This window comes from Thalassophryne amazonica, chromosome 14 (assembly GCF_902500255.1).
Source record: "Thalassophryne amazonica chromosome 14, fThaAma1.1, whole genome shotgun sequence".
In the NCBI taxonomy this organism is placed as follows: Eukaryota; Metazoa; Chordata; class Actinopteri; order Batrachoidiformes; family Batrachoididae; genus Thalassophryne; species Thalassophryne amazonica.
The window spans coordinates 66,209,595-66,233,999 of record NC_047116.1 but is presented as its reverse complement, the minus strand read 5'-3'; the positions used below and the strand labels follow the sequence as shown (position 1 = coordinate 66,233,999).

The following is a 24,405-nucleotide window of genomic DNA, read 5'->3' as shown; positions in this document are numbered from 1 at the left end:
TTACATGAGAAGTGCTAGTAGCCACCTTCTCACAAAAATGCTTGTATTGTAGTGAGTCGAGTCCCTCCCAGCCCTACCATTGTACAGGCAAAGCAAAGTATTCTCTCCTGCTGACACAACTTCTTCTGTGGAAGCTGACTGTGTGTCAAACACTTTAGCTTGCTTCAGGAAGCAATTGCTGATAATCCCTTGTTACCTGGAACAGCCATGTTCAGCAAGGAGTTCTTGACTGTGAATACAACTCTGCATTCTCTACACTCATCTGCACTCTTACCCTGCCAGTAGAATATACAGTCCATTTTTTTGAATGCCTGATCCAGCTATTCGAGTTTCTTGCAGGGTGGTGATGTCCACCTGTAATCTCAGTAGCTCTTCATTGATAATGGTTGTCTTCCAGGCATTGCTGATATCTTGAAGGTCTGCATCAAGTCCTGGCATCATTGTGCAAACGTTCCAGGATCCAAGTTTGAGATCTGGTCTCTTGTGATTGATTGATTGATTGATTTTCTTTGCTTGCTTGTCTGGTGTGATGTTTACAACCTGCTTGTTGGTGTTACCCTAATCCCTATGCACCCAATGTGGAAGACATGCTATCCCACCACATCCTATCTAGCTGGAGGCTGCCGAGCTTGAGGCGGGCGGATTTTCAGATCTCCAATGAGATCTGAAAATCCCTCCCATCGTCAGAAGCAACCCCTGGCACCACGCTCTATGGCAATCGAGCACTGTAGCTTAAAACCAGTTGACTGTTACTTCCTGTGTTGTGCCAAAAGCTGTGAAGTGAAGCTGGAGTGCCCTCTCCAGGTTGCAGGGCAGGGCAGTATGGAAAACCAACTAATGCCCAAGTAGTAGGTCTCCACTCTCCACTGATGGTGGATCCAAAGAAATGGCAAGTTGATATGGTTTGGCACCAACAGTGTCGTAGGAACAATTCTGAACTGCCTTAGGGACTCCAGCTCTGGATTTATCCTCCTGGTTGTCTCCCAAAGCTTTTGCTGTAACAGGTTACTGCAAGGTAGCGGTGGTTTGTAATCAGAGTATTCCTTCTCCAAGATGAGCTATCCTCCTGGTTTAATGAGTCTCATTTACCCGGGTTTGAAATCAAAGTCTTCCTAATTCCAAGATGAGCTAAAACCCAAAGCTGACGAGCCCCATCTGCCCAAAGCAACTGGTTATGAGGTGATAAAAATCCACCTTTGGCCCTTCTCCTGTCATTCAGAGCGGGTCTGCCAGTAGCTGGGCTTGGCTGTCAGAGGCTCATCATGTGGCATGCCACTTTATAGCTTATCCTCACCCCCACCCTCATTAATGATAAGCCATTAAGCCCCTTTCACACCGGGCGTGCTTCGAGTTGCGTCACGCAGCATCATGCGACACCACATTGCTGTATCCTAGTGCCAAGTTGATGCACAACTTGCTCAACCCTGTGGCATTGAGCCGCAGGGTTGAAATTGCCCTTTGCGTAAAGGGAGACGCGAAACTGATGCCAAAAATTCAACGTGTGTAATTTTTTTCTGAGTTAAGCACAGGACGCAGAAAGGAAGTAGTTTTCTCGCAAGATGAGGCAACATCACGGTAGTTAACAATCTCAATTCAATTTATTTTCATTTATATCGTGCCAACTCACAACAAGGTTGACTCAAGGTGCTTCTCACAAGTAAGGTTATCAAGTAAGGTAACCTTGCCAACCCCCAGAGCAACAGTGGTAAGGAAAAACTCCCTCTGAGGAAGAAACCTCAAGCAGACCAGACTCACTACTTAACGTGACTGAATTCCACCCGACGCCGTTTCTGATTCCTGTTGTGCTATAAATCACACAGGATTGTTGAATTTTTTTATACCAATGCAGTAAAACTATACCGCTCAAACAGCACATGTGAACAATTAAAAGAAAAACAAAAAATGCTCATTACAGCCTACGGCTGCAGGCAGCTCCTGTACTCACCTTAAGTTCTCTCATGATTGTGTTAAAGTCCATTCTGCTCACAGACTGATTGCCAGTGACAGGACATGTCCACATCCAGTATACTCCTCATGGAGGACATCTCCTCCACGTCCACTCATGGACTGTTTGCTTGCAAATGCTGGCTGCAGTTGTGGTCACAGGAAGAATGATAATCTTTAACAAAAATCATAGTGCATATCTGCAGTGCTACACAAGAAGAAATATCAACTAGAAGAGAAATCAGAGCACACACCTCATATTACAGTCTGGCTGCAGGTGAGCTCCTTATAGCACTCTCACCTCAAGCCCCCCCCCCCCCCCCCCCCCCCCCCCGAGCACAACTGACGCAGACATTCCTGCCACATGAAGCAACTCAGAGCAGGCCCGGTGTGAAAGGGGCTTTAGACCCCATCACTTGCCATACATGTTTTCCATTTGTGCTTGCTGAAGCCACAGCTGATTAGTCAAGGCTATTGTGTTGTAGCTCTGATTGGCTGAGCACATATTTATAGACAGAAAACGTCTCACCTCCTCTTCTTTATTTTACAAATCTGTAAGATTAAAAAAGTTTAAAGGTTTTTTGGGTCATTGTTAAAGCGATCATTTTAGATACATTATGTGGCAATTTTATTTTGGATTTTTATATTTAATCATATTCCAGTATTTGCATGTTCGTAACTTTTCTATTCTGTATCCATTTTTGTTGCCATATCAATTTATGTTGGTGAGAACTAAAGAAATCTCTCTCTCTCTCATATGATGTTGTTCCCCCCATTAGGGAACTATGGTAATGTTTTGGAGTCAGGTTCTCCCGCCACCAGCAGCAGCAGCAGCAGCACTAGTCCTGCTATGAGCCGGAGGAGAGCCAAACCACTGGATGTTGCAGACAATACTGACCCTTTCGGCTCCTCCCCTTATAGTGCCTCCACTTGCTCCTCTACTTCGCCCCTCTTACCCAGAGAACCTCAGGACATCACCACTAGCTCCAAGTCCACCACACCTCCAGCTAAACCACTCATCATTGAAGGAAACAGGTTGACAATTTTTTTTTCTCCTGTAAATACATACTTCTGCTATCACCATGATCACCTCTATTAAGCATGAGTTGTTTGGGGCAGTTTTTAGTTTGTTTTCCCTTACCATTTTTGTTGTTTGTTTGTTTGTTGGTGTCACTTTCATTTATCACTGTCATTGTTTGGTTGAATGTTTGTGTCGGCCCTTCATTTATGGAAAACAAAGGGCAGTAAGTCACTGCTGCAGTGTTGAAAATGTTGTTAATGGTACGTACGAGGTATCTTATAAAACTAACCGGCAGTTTTATAAAAAAAAAAAAAAACTATATGGATTTGAATGACATGCGATTACACCAATCATGCTTGAACCCTCGTGCGCATGCGTGAGTTTTTTCACGCGTGTCGGTGACGTCATTTCCCTGTGGGCAGGCCTTGAGTGAGATGTGGTCCCGCCCTCTTGACTGAATTCCTTTGTTTCACACGCTGCTCGAGACGGCGCGCGTTGCTTTATCAAACTTTTTTCTGGACCTGTGAGGAATATCCGAGTGGACACTATTCGAGAAATTAAGCTGGTTTTCGGTGAAAAGTTTAACGTCTGATGAGAGATTATGGGGTGTTTCTGTCGGTGTAAGGACTTCCCACAGAGCGGGACGTCATGCAGCGCTTCCAGGCGCCGTCGTCGACCTGAAAACATCCTAATTTAAGGCTTAATTCACCCAGGATGTCGTGAGAGAACAGAAAAGATTCAGAAGAGGCCGGCATGAGGACTTTATGCGGACATTCCACTGTTTAAGGACATTTTTTAATGAAAGACGTGTGCGCAAATTCGCCGAGTCGTTTCCGTGATGACTCGGTGAATCTGTGTGCGCCACGACAGGAAAAACACCTCCGTGTTGAAAACCATTTGTAAAATTCAGGCGGCTTTTGATGGCTTTCAACAAGTGAGTAACTGAGAAATTGTTTAACAGCTTGGGCATGTTCCAACTTGTCTGTTAAGGTTTCCAACGGAGGTGTTTTTCCTGTCGCGACCCCCCGCGGTCGGGTCCGGCCCGACATGCGACTCTGCCCGCACGCTCTTTCATTACAAAATGTCCGTTAACAATGGAATGTCCGAATAAACTCCTCATGCCGACTTCTTCTGAAAGTTCTCTGTTCTCTGACGACTTACTGGGTCAACAGAGCCTGAAATGTGGAAGTTTTCAACTTGAAACGGCGAGACGCTGCCACCTCGAAGCGCAGATCGCCATCAGGCGCCGTGGGCCGTCCTTACGGCGACACTACCAGACCAAAATCTCTCATCAGCCGTTAAAATTTTTACCGAAAACCAGCTGAATTTATCGAATGGTGTCCACTCAGTTGTGCCTTACAGTTTTGAAAAAAATTTTGATCAAACAAAGCAGCAGTCTCTGAGCCATTCCTAAACAATGAAAAAATCAACGAGAGGGTGGGCCACTCCTCACTCAAAGACTGCCCACAGGCGAATGACGTAACGGACAGGCGTAAAAAAACTCTCGCATGCCCACAAGGGTTCAAGCATGTCTGATGTAATCACACGTGATTCAAATCCATATGGTTTTTGAAAAAAATAATAAGGTCGGATACTTTACTAATAGACCTTGTACTTGAAAATGCTGTTAATGGTATGTAGTTGAAAATGTTGTTCATGGTACGTAGCACCCAGCTCTGAGTCAAACTAAAGTGATACATACAGACCAGGGTGATTTTTTTTTTTTTTTTTTTTTTTATGAAGACAGTCAGTCCTTGGGGGCATTTGCCCCTATCTACTGCTCCTAAAACAGCACACCAGATCCTTTATACTTTCCTTGTGGGTGGTAAGCCCACATGGATGTGACATCATGTTATTTTTTGGGCTGAGCTCAAACAAGTCCCACAGTTGTAGACCTTTCCACCAGGCGCTCACCTGCGACCTCCCACCATCGGCCTGGCTCCAGGAGGACACACCAGTTTCCTAGGTGTCTTTGGTAAGGTGTCTCTGTCCTTTATTATTTATTATTATATTATTTGGCAGGGGTGGTGGCAAAGTGGTTAGTGCGCTTAGTTTAGTTGTAGGAGATCCCAGTTCAAACCCCACCACTGCCACATTTCTCCATGTAATGTGGAATTGCAACATGCAGATTCACACTGAATCTGTTGTGGCGACCCCGGGTGAAAACAAGGGAGCAGCCGAAGGGACTTATTATATTATTTGTCTCGTAAAGCCTGGTTCACATCAAAAGGGGGCAGCTGAGGTGGTTCAAGTATCTATGGAGGTCTTCTAGGCATGTCCAACTGGAAGGAGGCCCCGGAGAAGATGAAGGACACGCTGGAGGGATTATAATTGCCAGCTGGTTTGGGAATGCCTCAGGATCATCTGGGAATTGTAACTGGACTGCATTTATATAGCACTTTCTATCTGAATCAGAAGCTCAAAGAGTTTTACAGTTATGCCTTACATTTACCCATTCACACTGACACACTCACGCACCGATGTCAGGGTGCTGCCATGGAAGGTGCTCACTACACACTGGGAGAAAGTAGGGGATTAAGGACCTTGCCCAAGAGCGCTTAGTGATTTTCCAGTCAGGCTGGGGTTTGAACTGAGGATCCTCTGGTCTCAAGCTCAATGCTTAACCACTAGACTGTCACCTCCGAACTCTTAGAGAACTCTGCCGAGGATAAGGAAGTGTGGGTGGAGCTACTTGGTCACTGCCAGTGCAACCCACACCAGAGTGAGTGTCAGAAAATGAATGAATGAAGAGGCTCTATTCTAGCCCACTGCAATACAAGCCACTCCAGCATCAGTCCATAAGGGGGTCTCTGTACTATCAATCCTGGAGCGATCTGCCATGCAGATAATTATTGGAGCAGGGTACAATTAGTTATACCCAACAGCTAATGTTAGCTTATCTAGCCGGCCTTAGCAACGTTCAGTGGTGGTCCTAGAGTGATTTACTCCCCGGGCGAAACCCCCTGCGTGCCCCCCCCCTCCCCGCGCACACTAACGTGGCCACCACCTCCACCCCACCACCCATGAAAACACTTAACTTTGTCCAGAACACCCACAATCCCACAAATTAACTCACAACAGCTATTTTCAAGAACAAATTTCCGGTTTTAATGACTACTGCAATAACAAACACAAAGATAAACAATAATTACTTCAATAAAGTTTTTGAACATAAAAAAACAAAAGACTCAGTGACTTCATATTACAACTAACTGCACTACAGCACCACCCGATGGTCAAAATATTGCACGTCATTCAGTTTTACCAACAGAGTGCACTTTGCATTATCACAGAGTACCATTCACCATAATGAACAAGACTTAAACCTCCATTAAAGTCGCACCATATAAATAACAAAAGAAGTTAAACAATCTGTATATTACAGAATACCATGAAGTGACAAAAATGTACAAAAAAACCTATACATTAAAGTGGCAAAAATGGTAACGCACAATCATGTATCATAAATAAATGAACTAACGACAGAGGTAAATTCTATACCCATTACTGTACACATAAGAAGAAATAACAAACACTATTGTGTATCATAAGTAACAGGAAGCAACAAGTGAAGAAGTTAACACTCTTTAAAGGCAAAAATGGCAAACCACAATAATTTGTCATAAATAACAAGAAGTGCAAAAGAAGTAAGAGGGAAACAGTCTATATACATTGAAGTGGCAATTATAGTGAGGATGCAAAAGTGAAAACACAACCTAAAAGTTGGCTTTTCTGGCCTTCCTGGATGCAAATTCTTCCACAATGTCTTCATATGAGATTTGCTCTCCTAAGGCATGGTTTATGCTGATCACAGCAAGGCCACTGAACTGCTCCTGTGACATTGTTGACCTTAGGTAGGTCTTGATCAGTTTTAGCTTCGAGAAGCTCCTCTCTGCCTGAGCCACAGTGACAGGCAGAGTGGCGGCAATTCTGAGTCCAGTCCAGAAATTGGGATAGATCTCTGATAGCTCCTTCTCGTGCATGAATGTGATCAGCTCAAGGGGGGTCACAGTTGCTGATGGCAAGTCAGGAAAGTTCCTGATCTCCTACACGAGCTCTTTGCTGTTCAAGTCAGAGTGCCCTCCAAAATGTAAGGTGGTGGCTAGTGCCTCACACCCTGTCTGCCAGCTCCTCATTTGACAGATTTTCAAAAGCTGTTAAAACACCAAATCTGTTTCCCACGTTTTCCAATGTGGAAAATCTTTCTTTAATGGCTGCCAGGGCTGCATCCACAACCACATTGAAAAATCCAACCTCCAGCTTCTTCAATGTATCACTGAAGGGTTCATCATGCGATTCGTATGAGAAGTGCTGCTTTGTGGTCCTCAGCCTCTTTTGTTTCAAAACAGCCTCCACATTCATTGCTTCACACATGTCTTTGGCTGCCATCTGTGCTGCTGCAAAGCCACTTGCCCTGTAGCTCTGGAGATTTTGCTCTGCCTTCTTCAGAAGACTAACAGCCAGGTCCACCTGCATGTTGGGAGACTGCATGAGTTTGTTGACATGCTGCGTTGTGGATAGTATGTCATACCACACAACAGTGCAAATGCTGAATCGTATGATCCCACCTCCTCGGACAACGATTGAGCCTCTGCCCTTACGACAGGGTCTGTGGTGGTGTTCTACAGCTCCAACAAAGCCTCTCTCACTCCAGGTCCCTGATATCACATGGGCTCAGCACTCTTTATTTTGCTTTCCCACCGTGTGTCTGCCCACATCTTCAGGGTAATTGTGACATGTTTTTCAGTTCCGCCCACCTTTGAGTTGAGGCTGAGAAAAGAGTATACAGCTTCTGTAGGACACCAAAGTATCTCATGGCATCCGTAGAGCCCTTCGCAGCATCACACAACACCAAATTCAAAGTGTGTGCCCTACATGGCACAAAAAGAGCCCTGGGGTTCTTCTCTAGGAGCCTGGCTTGAACTCCCTTTGATTTTCCCTTTATGTTGGCCCCATTGTCATACGACTGTCCTCTGCAATCTTGAAAGGGTATGCCCAGTTCTTCAAGTCTGTTGAGGACCATTGATGCTAAGTGCTGGCCTGTGGACTCCTCTGCCTCCAAAAATCCAAGAAAGTGCTCCATAATCTGTGGTGTGCCCATCAGTGAGACCACCCTAATCACCACCGATAACTGTTCGATGTGGCTGATGTCTGGTGTGCTGTCCAAAATGATGGAGAAAAATTTGGCTTTTTTTTATGTCCGCCACGATGGCAGACATGATGTTGTCACTTAGCAAACCAATGATCTCGTTCTGGACATGTTTTCCTAGGTAGCTGTTGTGGCTTGCTCCTCTCTCAGTGCGGTTAAGGTGGTCTTTCATTATCGGGTCAAACTTTGCTATCAGTTAGACCTCTTTAAGAAAGTTGCCATTTGAGGGAGTGTGCAGTGTTTCCGTGTGCCCCCTCAGACCAAGATTTCGAACAGCCAGTGACTGCACAATAGCAATCAGACGGGTAAGGACTGCTCTCCATCTTGCCCTTTCAGCATCCAAAAGTGCCATTTCATGTTTGTCAATGGTTTCCCCCTTTTTTAACCTCACTGCTAGTTCCTTCCATGCCATCATGCAATTGAGGTGTTCGGGGCTGTTCTCATGTGAAGTTAAGTATGTGCTGGCATGCTTCCAATCGGACATGCCAACACTTGTTAATTGAATGCTCTTCTTCGAGAACAGTGTGCAGCAGAAACAAAAGGCTATTTCTTTGAATGGAATAAATGAGTCAACTTCTTGTCATCTTTTCGCCACTAACCAATGTTTTTGAAAAATAATGGTGGTGGCAACTTCTCCCATCACTCTTGTTCCTGCAGAAGATAAAGTCAGGTGGCAACTTACTAGGCCCTCGGCATACAAGTTCAGTCAGAGGTGAGGGCCATGAAGCAGGGTCTGCTGACAGAGGCTCATCCTCATCCTCACACGGCACACTGGACCAGCTCTACACGCTCCATCGGGTGCTCGAGGGTTCATGGGAGTTCGCCCAACCAGTCCACATGTGTTTTGTGGATCTGGAGAAGGCGTTCGACCGTGTCCCTCGGGGCACCCTGTGGGGGGTGCCCCGGGAGTACGGGGTCCGGGGTCCTTTGCTAAGGACTATCCGGTCCCTGTACGACCGCAGCATGAGCTTGATTCGCATTGCCGGTAGTAAGTCAAACCTGTTTCCAGTGCACGTTGGCCTCCGCAGGGCTGCCCTTTGTCACCAGTTCTGTTCATTATTTTTATGGACAGAATTTCTAGGCGCAGCCAGGGTGTAGAGGGGGTCTGGTTTGGGAACCACAGAATCTCATCTCTGCTGTTTGCGGACGATGTGGTTCTGTTGGCAACGTCAAATCAGGACCTTCAGCGTGCACTGGGGCAGTTTGCAGCCGAGTGTGAAGCATCCAGGATGAAAATCAGCACTTCCAAATCTGAGACCATGGTTCTCAACCGGAAAAAGGTGCTTTGCTCTCTTCAGGTCGGTGGAGTGTCCTAGCCTCAAGTGGAGGAGTTTAAGTATCTCGGGGTCTTGTTCACGAGCGAGGGACAGATGGAGCATGAGATCGATAGACGGATCGGTGCAGCATCTGCAGTGATGCGGTCGCTGTATCGGACTGTCGTGGTGAAGAGAGCTGAGTAGGGGGGCAAAGCTCTCGATTTACCAATCGATCTACGTTCCGATCCTCACCTATGGTCATGAGATTTGGCTCATGACCGAAAGAACGAGGTCGCGAGTACAAGCGGCCGAGATGAGTTTCCTCCGCAGGGTGGCTGGGCGCTCCCTTAGCGATAGGGTGAGGAGCTCGGTCACTCGGGAGGAGCTCGGAGTCGAGCCGCTGCTCCTCCACATCGAAAGGAGTCAGTTGAGGTGGCTCGGGCATCTTTTCCGGATGCCCCCTGGACGCCTCGCTGGAGAGGTGTTCCGGGCACGTCCCATTGGGGGGAGGCCCCGGGGAAGACCCAGGATATGCTGGAGGGACTACATCTCCCGGCAGACTTGGGAACGCCTTGGGGTTCCCCCGGAGGAGCTGGGGGAGGTGTGTGTGGATCGGGAGGTCTGGACGGCTTTGCTTGAGCTGCTGCCCCCGCGACCCGACTCCGGATAAAGCGGAAGAAAATGGATGGATAATAATAATAATACATAATACATAAATAAATAAATCATACAACATTTATTGCAATTACATTCCAGTATTCCAGTTAGCATGCATGGGTACACACACACACAGAGAGAGAGAGGGAGAGGGAGAAACCCACCTGACAGCTGAGTAGTGGATGCAGAGGCAAATAGGTCTTCAATGTCCTGGCTTGAGACCATTTCAGTAGCAGGGGCTTGTGCTGATGAGGAGGAGGTAGATGGCAGCTGTTCCTCTTCCTGGTGAGTGGGGGAGGAGGTTGGTGGTCTGTCCACAGGGGTAGAGGAAGATCCTCCAAAATACTTCAAAAGAGCCCCTGAAATCACAATGGAATGACAATTTAAATAAATGGCCATCAAATAATGTCAGGATGCAATATCAGTCTAACACAAGATATAAATTGAAACATACCAAATGCCAATTAAATACATGCATTTTCTGTCACCAGACACTAAGCTAGTCACGAAATGGGTGCAGCAATAGCACGCTGTGTCCCGTGTCAGTCACTGCTGTGGATAAGCTGCCATTTTTTATTTGAAATAAACATTGGCATATAGGCATTCGTGTTTGTTTGTGTCTGTGTCCATTATGACTCTGTCCAGCTTGCTGCTGCAAACCATGTGCAAGCATGCCGCGATATTTCAATTGAAATGACTTTTTGTTTTTACAAACTGTAATTTAGACTTTGTTTTCACTGTCGAACAGTGTGCGTGCTCCGTGTAGAGGCTATTCTTAATGCACACACACACTTGCACGCAGCACACTCTTGTGTCTTCCTAACACACAGCCACGAGTTACATTAATTATGAGAAACTATATAGTATAACGTATATTCATTTCTATTATGGTTATAATTGGAGGGGCATACACAAGACACAAGTTAGTCTTATGTAGACTAACTTGTGTCTTAGGCGCCGTACGACACACGAGAAATCGACCGTGTAAAGCTGTTAACCCATTAAGACATGGCGTTATAAATTTGCTGTTACCAGAATGGCAATGACCAAGTCCTAGTGCTTTACTAAAGGCTCTGTGTTATGTCATAGTAGTGCAGTGGCGGATGCTGGTCTTTCAAGGAGGGGAAGCTCAATTTTGGCCTACATCATAAAATGTGTCGGTTTATTTATATGTAAATTCTACCCTCCGTTCCTTTTCAAGAAAATGATCTGTGACCCTGTCGTACCAACAAGGCATCTTTTCCAGGGACTTGACTAGTGTCCTCTCAATGGCCAGCAGAGCTAGGCTGCTTAAACGGCCTTGGCCCATGGTGTTGCGGGTGTAAGACTTGAGCTGCTTTAAACAGGAGAAGCTCCTCTCTACACCTGCAGATGTAGCTCCAATCGTTGCCACTAATGACAATAGTTTGTACACCTGAGGCATTGCACTGTCCAACTCCATGTCTTTCAGAAACAGCAAGAAATCACATAGCTTTCCCCTGTTCCTGAAGTCCTCCAGTTTCATCAGAAGGCCTTTGGCACAGTCTAATGTGTCATCATCCATGGACTTATCTGCAATGATCATCTCAAAAGTTTGTAGGAGGGCATCATAATTGTTTGCCACATTGCTCACTATCCGTGATGTGAAATTCCATCGAATAGGAGCATTTCTGGGCAACCTTGAGCAGCCTGCAGACTCAAGAAAAGACATCCTCTTTGTGGATTTTGAGAAAAATGTGGCAAACCCAGAGAGTGATGCAAAAAATATTCTGCACTCAGATAAGCATTTAGCCCCCTGAGACAGAACCAGATTCAGTCTGTGTGCATAGCAATGCACAAACATTGCACTGGGGGCTATTGCTTTAACTTTGGCCTGCAAACTATTGAGAGCTGAAGAAGAAGCCATGGCTGCTGCCATGGCTTCTTCGTAAGGAAGACTATCAAATGGCTTCGCCAAAATTCGGTCCACAACATTCAAATTGTCTGCCATTATGTGCAGCTTGCTAGCTCGCTAGCTGGGACTGGCGTGAGGGTAGTGTGAAGTGTGTCCGCCTGTGAGTGCTTTGTGACGGTGGAGGAGCTCAGCAGCACCCGCTGCTCGGTAGGGACAGAAACTGCGATAGAAGTCAGAAAGAGTGATAGGAGTCAGTCTCCAAACACAAGCAGCTACAAAAAAAACCCCACCAGAAATAGAAGCTAGATTTGTCGCTAGTCGTTTTTAACAAAGAAAATGCTGTTAAGAGGATTAGGAAAGTCTCCAGTTCAACTCAGAACAGAATGAAAATTAAAAAATGCTCCCACGGATGTTTACACAAAAAGATCGCTGATTCGCTCATTTCGCTGTCAATCAAAAAGGGATTCAGCCTCAGACAGATCATCTAATCATCATGCAGAAGCTGAGCGTCCGGGCCAGCCGAGGCCAGCCCACTGCCCCATAGACCCCAGACACGCTGAGCATCCGATGGCCGGGACAAAGCCCAGCATTTATCCAATGACTCATCTCATTTCGCTGCAGTCTTTGCTTCGCTGTTGAACTCTGTGGACGCTCAGCGTCTACACTGTTTAAAGCACTGTGAAGCTGCGGGAATGAGTGAGAGGAAAGCCGTGTCGTTACCAGTGATAAGAAGCTGATTCTGAACAAAAGCTGAGCGCGTTGTAGCGCATATTTAGTCAGTGACATGTACACACAACAGTATATATTTGATCACTTATTTTTTGACATTTTAGGGGAAGCTGAGCTTCCCTTTCAGTCTTAGAGCAATCGCCTCTGTAGTAGTGTAGTACTTGGTAGTCAACATTTCAATGACTATTACAGCGTTCCACTGGTGGAACGGCATCGGCGTGTATTATGGGGCTACCATTCTGTTGGCTAACACAGAGCCCAACGTTAACCCAAGGTGATGACAGCAATAACTTTAAAAGTTTAAGCCTAATCTTATGCTGAAATTAATTTCGGCTAGGCCGTCCGATTTAGCAAACATCATCAGGCTAGTTAGGCCACTAATTCATCATGTCACTCATTGAAATCGATAAATAAATCGATACATACCTTTTTCCTTTGCTCATTTCTCCTCTTTCTTTTTCTTTTGAAATTGGGCACCTGATGGCTTTGATCGTATCCTATCTATGATTATGTCTTACTCCGTTTCGACCACCTCCTTGTCCAAACATTGAATGATTCCCCCCTCCCCCTGCACAAACTCTGCACTGTGCAGCGTTGCTCACCTAATGCGAGAGGTGAGACTGTCGCTGAACTATTTCAACTTGACCAATTGACCACCACGACCACCATAATCTTGGGAATTCCTTCGGTTCATCATACACAACACAGAATCAATCCTAATGGGAATGTAGAGAATTTCGAAACCTTTATTTGAAATATTATACAATAATAGAGCAGAGCGTGAGGACAGATGATGAAGTGATGTGAGGACAGTGGATTGTACAAGCGCCAGATGCGCGCCTCTGTAAATTTGCTGTCATTCTGAAAAAAACTCTGTTAGGAAGTCATCTATAAAAGCGAACATTTGACAAGCCTTAAAAAGAATTATCAAAGCCGGCACATTGCCACCAAAAGCTTACCAAGTGATGAAACAAAAGTGAAGAACGAAGAAGCCACTTGGTAGCTTTTAGCTAACTTCAGGCTGGGCCCTCTTCAGCCATGAAGAAAATCAAAAAAGTAAAGGGAGTTAAGAGTTTGCAAGCAGATCAGAGAAAGTGCAAAAGAGAGAACAAGAAAGAACGGCTTTATTCAGGAACTTTTAAAGTGGACTCTGTCACTAAGCTCCGCCCATTCAGTGTGTAGTTTCACCAAGCAGAGATAGTCAGAGGAGTTTCAAATACTTAAAGACTTAAATATATTGATATTATTTTAAGTACACCAAATATGATTAGAGTTTTGTAAATGCATTTTACAAACCATTGATTAAAAGCAAAAACATTTCACCAAGGAAGAAGCATTAATAATTCAAGAATCACATTTAGGCTGAGTCTCAATTCTACCCCTCGGCCCTTCCCCTTACCCCTTCCCCTCCGTTTTGCGCGGGCACGAGAGACAGAGGGGTGTCTCAATTCTCTTTTAGTAGCGAGGCGGAGGGGTAGGCGGAGGGCTACAAACCCCTCCGTTTGGAGTGAATCTGGATGCACACTCCGTTTGGAGGGGTAGGAGGAGCTTACAGAGGAGGACGTTGATCGTGAGGGTCATTACACCGGCTACGAGGAAGAAGGCTGCTCGCAGGACCTCTTCACCTCACTGCCGGGTTACCACGAGCTTTCCTCAGATGAAGCATCGGTGATGTGGGGCAAAGAAACCCAAGGGGTGTACCCTTGGTCACCATCTGTAATTTTAGACGACGGACCAGGATCACCCCCCAGTGTTTATGTCAGGGGTCAACCTACGGCTCCGGGGGAGGTCTTGGGTGAAACATCCCTCCCACCCCACCTGATACAAGAAGAGCTGTGTGGCGAGACGTGCATCACACCAGTCATCGGTGACCAGCCGGACGGACTTCTCTCCGACGAATTTTTGAAAACAACTAAACTGGCCGTCACCCACCTGCTGGGTGGAGTGATTGCGAATTGTAGAAAGGAACTCTGTTATGGCTGTCAGGTCGACCATCCGAGTCAGACGCAGCACAAATGCCTGGAAGAGGTATCTGAATTCTTTTACCCAATCAATTTCCATCGTGTCATAAAAAGCCTCTGGACAGAGCGGTTTATTCCTGCACTGCTCAAATTGCTGGCGAGCCATTACATATTTCCCTCACCGAGTCCAGGGTGTGGTTGAAAACATCTTGAACGAGCTGAAACACTGTGATAGTTTTGGTGGAGTGTTGAAGCAGATATCAAGCTGTTTGGAGCATGAAAATGCCACCCACATTCGTGAAATGGAGGATGTCTGGCACGGCCTGATCTGATTGTCACCTGCAGAGCTTTTTGTTTTAATATGTCTATATATATCTGTGTCAACGTTCAATTTATCATGGGAAATTATCTGATTAATCTGTCTTGAGGTGTAAGGGATCGTTATGTCATTCGTGAACTGTCGCATCTTTTAAATCAGGCTGTCACACGCAGGCTGAACAATATTACAATGTCTTCTGTATTGGAAAGGCTGCTGGACTCTGTTAAAAATCAGGTCGCTCCAGAGTTTTGGGAGAAAACGTGTTAAGAACCTTTTCGCAAATAGCGGATAACTCTGCCTACATTGTCTTATGCAGGATTTCCGTTATGGTTACTGACAATTTTCCTCGATTTAGTCCCTACCACCTCTTTACACTGTACGCATTTATCGTGGACGTCCTTTGTCACAGTGTAAGACAACTCCTGGAGAGATCTGAAGTCCTGACCGTCCTACAGAAACTTAATACAGCGATTTGTCTGAATAATGGCAGGGATGTTTTACACCAAAAATAAATAGTAACTTCTTTTTCTGTTTTTTTTTTTAAATGAATGATAAAAAATGTGTAAAACAATAATTTTCTGTTTAAGTTGCCTGTGTAAATCAATAATTTCTCTGTTTTATGAGTTGTGTGTGTTTGTAATAAAATGATATATATATATATAAACTAGGATTGCCTGTTTATTCGTCATTCACATGATCCCTTACATGATGGCTGAAGAAAGATTGATGAGAAATGTGTATTATGACCCTTCAAATCCCGGAACCTTCAGCAGTGTGGGATGCTTACAGAAGGCTATCAAAGCCGAATCAGGGGTTAAACCCTCCAGGAAAGATGTGGAGTAGTTCTTGTCCGGGAAACATGCTTACACTTTACATAAACCCGCAAGGATGAATTTTATCAGAAATAGGGTGTTTGTTACAGCCCCTATGAAACAATTCCAGGCTGATCTCTGCGATATGCAGGTTTATCAGCTCATAACGATGACTATAAATATCTCTTAACAGTCATAGACATATTTTAAAAAAAGCATATGCCAGGCTTCTCAAAATGAAAACAGGTTGTGAGGTCGCAAACGGTTTCGCCACCGTTTTACAAGAAAGCGGAGTCCCACAGAAGTTGCAGACTTATGCTGGGAAAGAATTTTTCAGCAAGGTTTTTTCAGCCCTCATGAAACAAAAACAGCATAAAACATTTTTCAACTGCCAGCGATCTGAAGGCCTCAGTCGTTGAACGCTTTAATCGGACACTAAAAACCAAGATGTGGAGGTTTTTCACTGCAAACAATACACGTCATTACATCGACGTGCTGCAGGATCTGCTTATAGCCTATAATGCATCTTATCATAAAAGCATTAAGATGAGTCCAAATGAGGTTAATGCTCAAAATGTCGATCAAGTGTTTCAAAATTTGTATGGGACTTTTCCCCTACGCACAAGGCCTATGAAGTTTAAATATAAGGTTGGTGATATAGTCAGGATCTCCAAGCTCAGGGGAGTTTTTGATAAAAATATCAACAGAGTTTTACAGATGAAATGTTCACAGTGTCAGAATGTATTCCACGTTTCCCATCTGTGTATAAATTAACGGACTACGACGGCGAGATCATTGAAGGTTCATTTTATGAACCAGAATTGCAGAAGGTTAAAATATCAAAAGACAAAACGAATCAGGTTCAAGAAATTATTGGTGAACGTTTTACCAAGGGGAAGAAATTTGTATTTGTCAGGTGGAAGAACTGGCCTGAAAAATTTAACTCCTGGGTTCCTGCAGACCAACTGATGGCCATATAAATGTGACGACATCTATCTTCAACTGGCATATGAAAAATGGATCGGGACCTGAGACAAGGATTTTATGTGACTCTGCCTTCAAACGCCAGCCAAAAAGTATTCCCGGATAACATGATTTCATGCTACCAGGTGGACTTGGCTCGATACCTGGATTTAGAGGGTTGTGGCGCTGACTGAGATTTCTTATCCTCACACTTGGTTAAATATTCCGGAAAAGCATTGCTCTACGTTTCAGGTGAAAAAAATTACGTCCAAGAACAAAATCTCTGTTCACTCAACTTCTTTTGAGGCAGGATATTATGACAACTTTGACATTATTGCAACGCAGATAAACTCTCGTTTGAAGAATATAGATCCAAAGATCTCTTTAAAATATGACTATATTCAAAAACATTTTGTGTGGGAAGGAGACGGTACCTGCCATGTACATTTTGAAACCCCAATGGCGTACATGCTGGGGTTACAACCTGATAAGTGGTTGAGATGTGGGCCTGGGGCCGTGACCTCCCCACATTTCCCTGATATAAAAGGCGGGTTACATCATTTTTTTCTGTTACACAGACATTGTTCAGGCTCAGACGGTGGGACACCTTTGCTCCTCTGCTCCGCTGTTTCGAGAGATTCCAGTTTCTAAAAGACATATTGAAAAGATACGCGTTGAGATTCATACAGATCAAGACGAGCCCGTTAAATTCACATACGGGAAAGTGATTGTCACATTCCACTTTAAACCGACGGGTTAAAAACAAAAACAATGCAACCTGATATTTCTAGATTCATTCCTTATTATGAAAATCAGGTCGGTCATGGTTTTTCCGGCGCGCCCGTTATGTATGGGAAAGGTTTGGGTAACATATTTTCAAAATTATTCAAGTTCGGCACGCCTTTATTTAAACAAGGATACGCGCTTACCAAACCTCACCTGAAACACGCAGCCAAAAATATCGCATCCGATGTGGTGAGCCGTGTGGTTGAAACGGTGTCCTGTCCTCAGGAAGCCGGCGTGCAGGAAGGATCATGGTACTCTCGCGATGCCCCAGGAAATGCCCTCCCAGGAAACGCATAGGCAGGGGTAAAAAATGAAGAGTCTCACACAAACGTGAGACAGTCCGCCGGAACACCAAGAAGAGAAGACCGTCTCGTGATATTTTTTCTTAAGGATGAGCCTGTTACGATATAATTCACCCGAGTGCGCCATGAGCGAACTAGACCTGTTTACCGTCCCAGCGACACAGCTCTCGATAGAGGACAGTCAATATGTGGAAATAACTCCGATATTGGTGCTGACTGACACCGGACCGATCAAATTTTTTATCCCCGGAGACGGAGAAAGATACCTGGATTTAAATAACACGCTGATTCATCTCCGGGTGAAAATTACAAATGCTGACAGGAGTAATCTGGCTGCTGACGCCAGCGTGGGGCTAATAAATTACCCCCTGAACACAATTTTTTCACAGATCGATGTCACTCTGGGTGACAGGTTAATTTCACAGTCCAGCGCCACACATCCTTACAGCGCTATGATTGAAACATTACTGAACTTCTCAGCTGAATCACTCAAATCTCAGTTCACAGCAGGCCTTTTTTTCAAAGACACAGCAGGCGTGATGGATTCAACTGTGACGGCTGATGATGGACCCAACGTAGGTCTGGTGAGCAGAGTGCGCCTCACCCTCAGTCAAGAGAAATCCAGCTGCTTGGTCCGTTACACGCAGACATCTTTTTCTGCGAGAGGTCATTGTTAAATAATGTTGACCTTAGAGTTAAGCTGATTCGCACAGGTGACGCTTTCAGCCTGATGTGTGCTGATAACAGCACTTTTAAGTCTCTTTTTGTTAAAAAAAAGTCTCACTCTCCCCAGCAGTTCGTCTCGGCCACAATGCGGCGTTATTGAAGGGGAACGCCCTGTATCCGTTATCACGGGTTAATGTGAAAACCTATGTTATCCCTCACAATTCCAGAATTTGCAATCAGGAAAATCTGTTTCTGGGGTTCATGCCAAAATACATCGTCCTGGGTATGGTGTGAACCACAATGCTTTCAGCGGAAAAAGGGATTTATCCCCGTTTAACTTCCGAAACTGCGATGTGGAATATCTGGCTCTAAGCCAAAATGGGAGACAGGTGCCTTCTAAACCCTTCCAACCGCAATTTAACAACGGGATCTCTGTCAGAGAGTTTTATAATTTGTACACAGCCACAGGGAGATATTTGAAGGATCTTCCTCTCTGTATAACTCGTGACGATTTCCCATTGGGATACACCTTGTACGCCTTTAACCTGAGTCCGGAGGAGGATACGGGGGCATTGTCACCGGTTTCTACTGGTAGTCTAAGGCTTGAAATGCGTTTCAGAGTGGCGACCCCGCATACGATAATTCTAGTGGTCTACGCGTGCTACGACTCCATTCTGGAAATTAACTCCAAATGACAAGTGTTGGTCGATTTTTACTGAATCATGAACACCCTCGAGTTGGAGGCCGTGATGAGGCATTTAGCAGGAAACATTTTCAGAGGAGTGTGGGCCTGTGATGAATTAGATTGCATCAAAGCAAAACCGCCTGCTTTTTTCATAGTAAATACCCACCCGAGGAATTTACCGGGTGAACATTGGCTGGTGATCACTGTTGAAAAAGATGGTGGAGCTACGTTTTTTGATTCCTTCGGATTTAGCCTGGACTTCAACCTGTACCCTAAAGGTATCCAAACCATCAACATGTCTATTAGACCCCATTCCTACCAGGCTGCTCAAGGAAGCCCTACCATTATTTAATGCTTTGATCTTAAATATGATCAATCTATCTTTATTAGTTGGCTATGTACCACAGGCTTTTAAGGTGGCAGTAATTAAACCCATTACTTAAAAAGCCATCACTTGACCCAGCTATCTTAGCTAATTATAGGCCAATCTCCAACCTTCCTTTTCTCTCACAAATTCTTGAAAGGGTAGTTGTAAAACAGCTAACTGATCATCTGCAGAGGAATGGTCTATTTGAAGAGTTTCAGTCAGGTTTTAGAATTCATCATAGTACAGAAACAGCATTAGTGAAGGTTACAAATGATCTTCTTATGGCCTCAGACAGTGGACTCATCTCTGTGCTTGTTCTGTTAGACCTCAGTGCTGCTTTTGATACTGTTGACCATAAACTTTTATTACAGATTAGAGCCTGCCATAGGTATTAAAGGCACTGCGCTGCGGTGGTTTGAATCATATTTATCTAATAGATTACAATTTGTTCATGTAAATGGGGATTCTTCTTCACAGACTAAGGTTAATTATGGAGTTCCACAAGGTTCTGTGCTAGGACCAATTTTATTCACTTTATACATGCTTCCCTTAGGCAGTATTATTAGACGGCATTGCTTAAATTTTCATTGTTATGCAGATGATACCCAGCTTTATCTATCCATGAAGCCAGAGGACACACACCAATTAGCTAAACTGCAGGATTGTCTTACAGACATAAAGACATAGATTACCTCTAATTTCCTGCTTTTAAACTCAGATAAAACTGAAGTTATTGTACTTGGCCCCACAAATCTTAGAAACATGGTGTCTAACCAGATCCTTACTCTGGATGGCATTAACCTGACCTCTAGTAATACTGTGAGAAATCTTCGAGTCATTTTTGATCAGGATATGTCATTCAGTGCGCATATTAAACAAATATGTAGGACTGCTTTTTTGCATTTGCGCAATATCTCTAAAATTAGAAAGGTCTTGTCTCAGAGTGATGCTGAAAAATTAATTCATGCATTTATTTCCTCTAGGCTGGACTATTGTAATTCATTATTATCAGGTTGTCCTAAAAGTTCCCTGAAAAGCCTTCAGTTAATTCAAAATGCTGCAGCTAGAGTACTGACAGGGACTAGAAGGAGAGAGCATATCTCACCCATGTTGGCCTCTCTTCATTGGCTTCCTGTTAATTCTAGAATAGAATTTAAAATTCTTCTTCTTACTTATAAGGTTTTGAATAATCAGGTCCCATCTTATCTTAGGGACCTCATAGTACCATATCACCCCAATAGAGCGCTTCGCTCTCAGACTGCAGGCTTACTTGTAGTTCCTAGGGTTTGTAAGAGTAGAATGGGAGGCAGAGCCTTCAGCTTTCAGGCTCCTCTCCTGTGGAACCAGCTCCCAATTCAGATCAGGGAGACAGACACCCTCTCTACTTTTAAGATTAGGCTTAAAACTTTCCTTTTTGCTAAAGCTTATAGTTAGGGCTGGATCAGGTGACCCTGAACCATCCCTTAGTTATGCTGCTATAGACTTAGACTGCTGGGGGGTTCCCATGATGCACTGAGTGTTTCTTTCTCCTTTTGCTCTGTATGCACCACTCTGCATTTAATCATTAGTGATTGATCTCTGCTCCCCTCCACAGCATGTCTTTTTCCTGGTTCTCTCCCTCAGCCCCAACCAGTCCCAGCAGGAGACTGCCCCTCCCTGAGCCTGGTTCTGCTGGAGGTTTCTTCCTGTTAAAAGGGAGTTTTTCCTTCCCACTGTCGCCAAGTGCTTGCTCACAGGGGGTCGTTTTGACCGTTGGGGTTTTTTACATAATTATTGTATGGCCTTGCCTTACAATATAAAGCGCCTTGGGGCAACTGTTTGTTGTGATTTGGTGCTATATAAATAAAATTGATTGATTGATTGATTATGAAGCGCAAAATATGACAATGGAGACCCCGGACTGTTGAACAACTGAAGTCATACATCAAGGAAGAATGGGAAAGAATTCCACCTACAAAGCTTCAACAATTAGTGTCTTCAGTTTCCAAATGCTTATTGAGTATTGTTAGAAGGAAAGGTGATGTAACAAAGTGGTAAACATACTACTGTCCCAGCTTTTTTGAAATGTGTTGCAGGCATCCATTGCAGACATAAAATGAGCAAATATTTGCACAAAAACAAAGTTTATCAGTTTGAACATTAAATATCTTGTCTTTGTGGTGTATTCAATTGAATATAGGTTGAAGAAGTTTTGCAAATCATTGTATTCTGTTTATTCAGGTGGTCCCTCTGTTTACGAAAGGGGACCGGAGGGTGTGTTCCAACTATAGGGGGATCACACTCCTCAGCCTCCCCGGTAAGGTCTATTCCAGAGTACTGGAGAGGAGAATTCGACCGATGGTCGAACCTCGGATTCAGGAGGAGCAGTGTGGTTTTCGTCCTGGTCATGGCACACTGGACCAGCTCTACGCGCTCCATCGCGTGCTCGAGGGTTCATGGGAGTTCGCCCACCCAGTCCACATGTGTTTTGTGGATCTGGAGAAGGCGTTTGACTGTGTCCCTCGGGGCACCCTGTTGGGAGTTCTCCGGGAGTACAGGGTCCGGGGTCCTTTGCTAAGGGCTATCCGGTCCCTGTACAACCGCAGCAGGAGCTTGGTTCGCATTGCCGGTAGTAAGTCAAACCTGTTTCCAGTGGATGTTGGCCTCCGCAGGGCTGCCCTTTGTCACCGGTTCTGTTCATTATTTTTATGCACAGAATTTCTAGGTGCAGCCAGGGTGTAGAGGGGGTCTGGTTTGGGAACCACAGAATCTCGTCTCTGCTGTTTGCGGACGATGTGGTTCTGTTGGCTTTGTCAAATCAGGACCTTCAGCGTGCACTGGGGCGGTTTGCAGCCGAGTGTGAAGCCTCCGGGATGAAAATTAGCACCTCCAAATCCGAGGCCATGGTTCTCGACCGGAAAAAGGTGCTTTGCCCTCTTCAGTTCGGTGGAGTGTCCTTGCCTCAAGTGGAGGAGTTTAAGTATCTCGGGGTCTTGTTCACGAGTGAGGGACGGATGGAGCGTGAGATTGATAGACGGATCAGTGCAGCATCTGCAGTGATGCAGTCGCTGTATCGGACCGTCGTGGTGAAGAGAGAGCTGAGTAGGGGGGCAAAGCTCTCGATTTACCAATCGATCTACGTTCCGATCCTCACCTATGGTCATGAGATTTGGCTCATGACCGAAAGAATGAGATCGCGAGTACAAACGGCCGAGATGAGTTTCCTCCGCAGGGTGGCTGGGCGCTCCCTTCAAGATAGGGTGAGGAGCTCGGTCACTCGGGAGGAGCTCGGAGTCGAGCTGCTGCTCCTCCACGTCGAAAGGAGTCAGTTGAGGTGGCTCGGGCATCTTTTCCGGATGTCCCCTGGATGCTTCGCTGGAGAGGTGTTCCGGGCACGTCCCATTGGGAGGAGGCCCCGGGGAAGACCCAGGACATGCTGGAGGGACTACATCTCTCGGCTGGCTTTGGAATGCCTTGGGGTTCCCCCGGAGGAGCTGGGGGAGGTGTGTGTGGATTGGGAGGTCTGGGCGGCTTTGCTTGAGCTGCTGCCCCCGCAACCCAACTCCGGATAAAGCGGAAGAAAATGGATGGATGGATGGATGTATTCTGTTTTTATTTTCATTTTACACAGTGTCCCAACTTTATTGGAATTGTATATCAGCACTTAGAGTGCACCCTTATGTACATGTCAGGACGGTGTTAGTGCACAAGTTCTCATGAGCTCATCTACCCCAAACATACTGGTAGTTATCTGAAAATGACTTCATCTGGAAACAGGCTGTGAAGAGATGAATTCCCACCAAAAAATGTTTTGTCTCAAGGTTGCAGTTAGGCACGATCAGAACAAACTCTGTGTTACTCTGGGTCAGACAGAAATATGTGGCTATCAGTCATTTTGCGCAAACTGCATGAACAGTCTCTGGATTAAGCAAGGACATTTCATAACAGACAGGTGTCCTTCACTTCATGTTTGAGTGTAGCCCAGACCACCAGCTCGTCCATTTGGTTCTGGATGGACTGGACGTTTGACAGCAGGACAGAGGGGAGCACCAGCATTTTGAGGGGGTCACCGAGGCTCATTTCCAACATGTAGACTTAGTGTCTGGTCTGCAAAGCTCCGGTGGGATATTCCCTAGCACCACACCATTAGTAGTATACCAGAAAGATAGGAGAAACTCCCTGCTGAGGGTGGTTCTCCCAAGAAAGGCACCATGATAAATGCCAACCTGGCTTCCAGTCTCCTGACTTGTGTAAAGATTGGAGATACAAAGCACACAGGAGCAGGAAAAAGTCCACAAACGACCTCATCGTCAATTAATTTAGTGATTGACACATAACACACTCACTGGGAATTCACTCACAACACTGAACTACGTGAGTCGCACACTGAAGTTCCCTCAAAGAAAATTGATGACAGTCAAACGGAACACTGGTGTTACGGAAACTACGCAAACGATAAGGAACCGTCAAGACAGACAGCAAAATGAGATACGGATGAAGTGAAGTTGTCGTTGGGATTCATTGACATTTTTCAACTGTTCTTTGCAAATTCCCTGTGTGCAACCAGAGGAGATAAAACACTGGACCAAGTGTATACTAATGTAGCAACATCATACGAGACCAAGGCATATCCCCTCTTTGGTATGTCGGACCATCTTTCACTTATGCTACATCCGTGTTATACACTAAAATTTAAAACTGCTGTGCCTACGGTGAAGACAAGTAAGAACATGTCCTGAGGGGGCCATCCCTGAGCTCCAGGACTCCTTTCACCACACAAATTAGGATGTATTTGAAGGCCAGGGCATGCTGTCACGAGTCCCTGGATGAATACACCACAACAGTGCTAGATTACATTTACTTCTATGTGGACTGTGTAACATCCTGGACGCAAATACGTGTGTTTACAAATCGGAAACCTTGGATGACACACGAC

General features: G+C 45.1%; 1 protein-coding gene and 1 long non-coding RNA gene across 2 annotated transcripts in view; one reads left to right on the top strand and one right to left on the bottom strand.

Moving 5' to 3' along the window:
* fer1l6 (fer-1 like family member 6) overlaps positions 1-24,405 on the top strand; it is a 656,531-nt gene that overhangs the window by 279,892 nt on the left and 352,234 nt on the right. The window contains exon 15 of the mRNA XM_034186126.1: positions 2,724-2,979. Within this exon, the coding sequence (XP_034042017.1) occupies positions 2,724-2,979 (256 nt within the window). The remainder of the gene's footprint in view (positions 1-2,723; positions 2,980-24,405) is intronic.
* On the bottom strand, positions 4,310-24,016 carry LOC117524366. The gene is made up of 3 exons (XR_004564755.1): positions 23,885-24,016; positions 6,335-6,337; positions 4,310-4,320 (listed from the first exon to the last, which is right to left on the bottom strand). It is a non-coding gene; the product is annotated as an uncharacterized LOC117524366 (long non-coding RNA).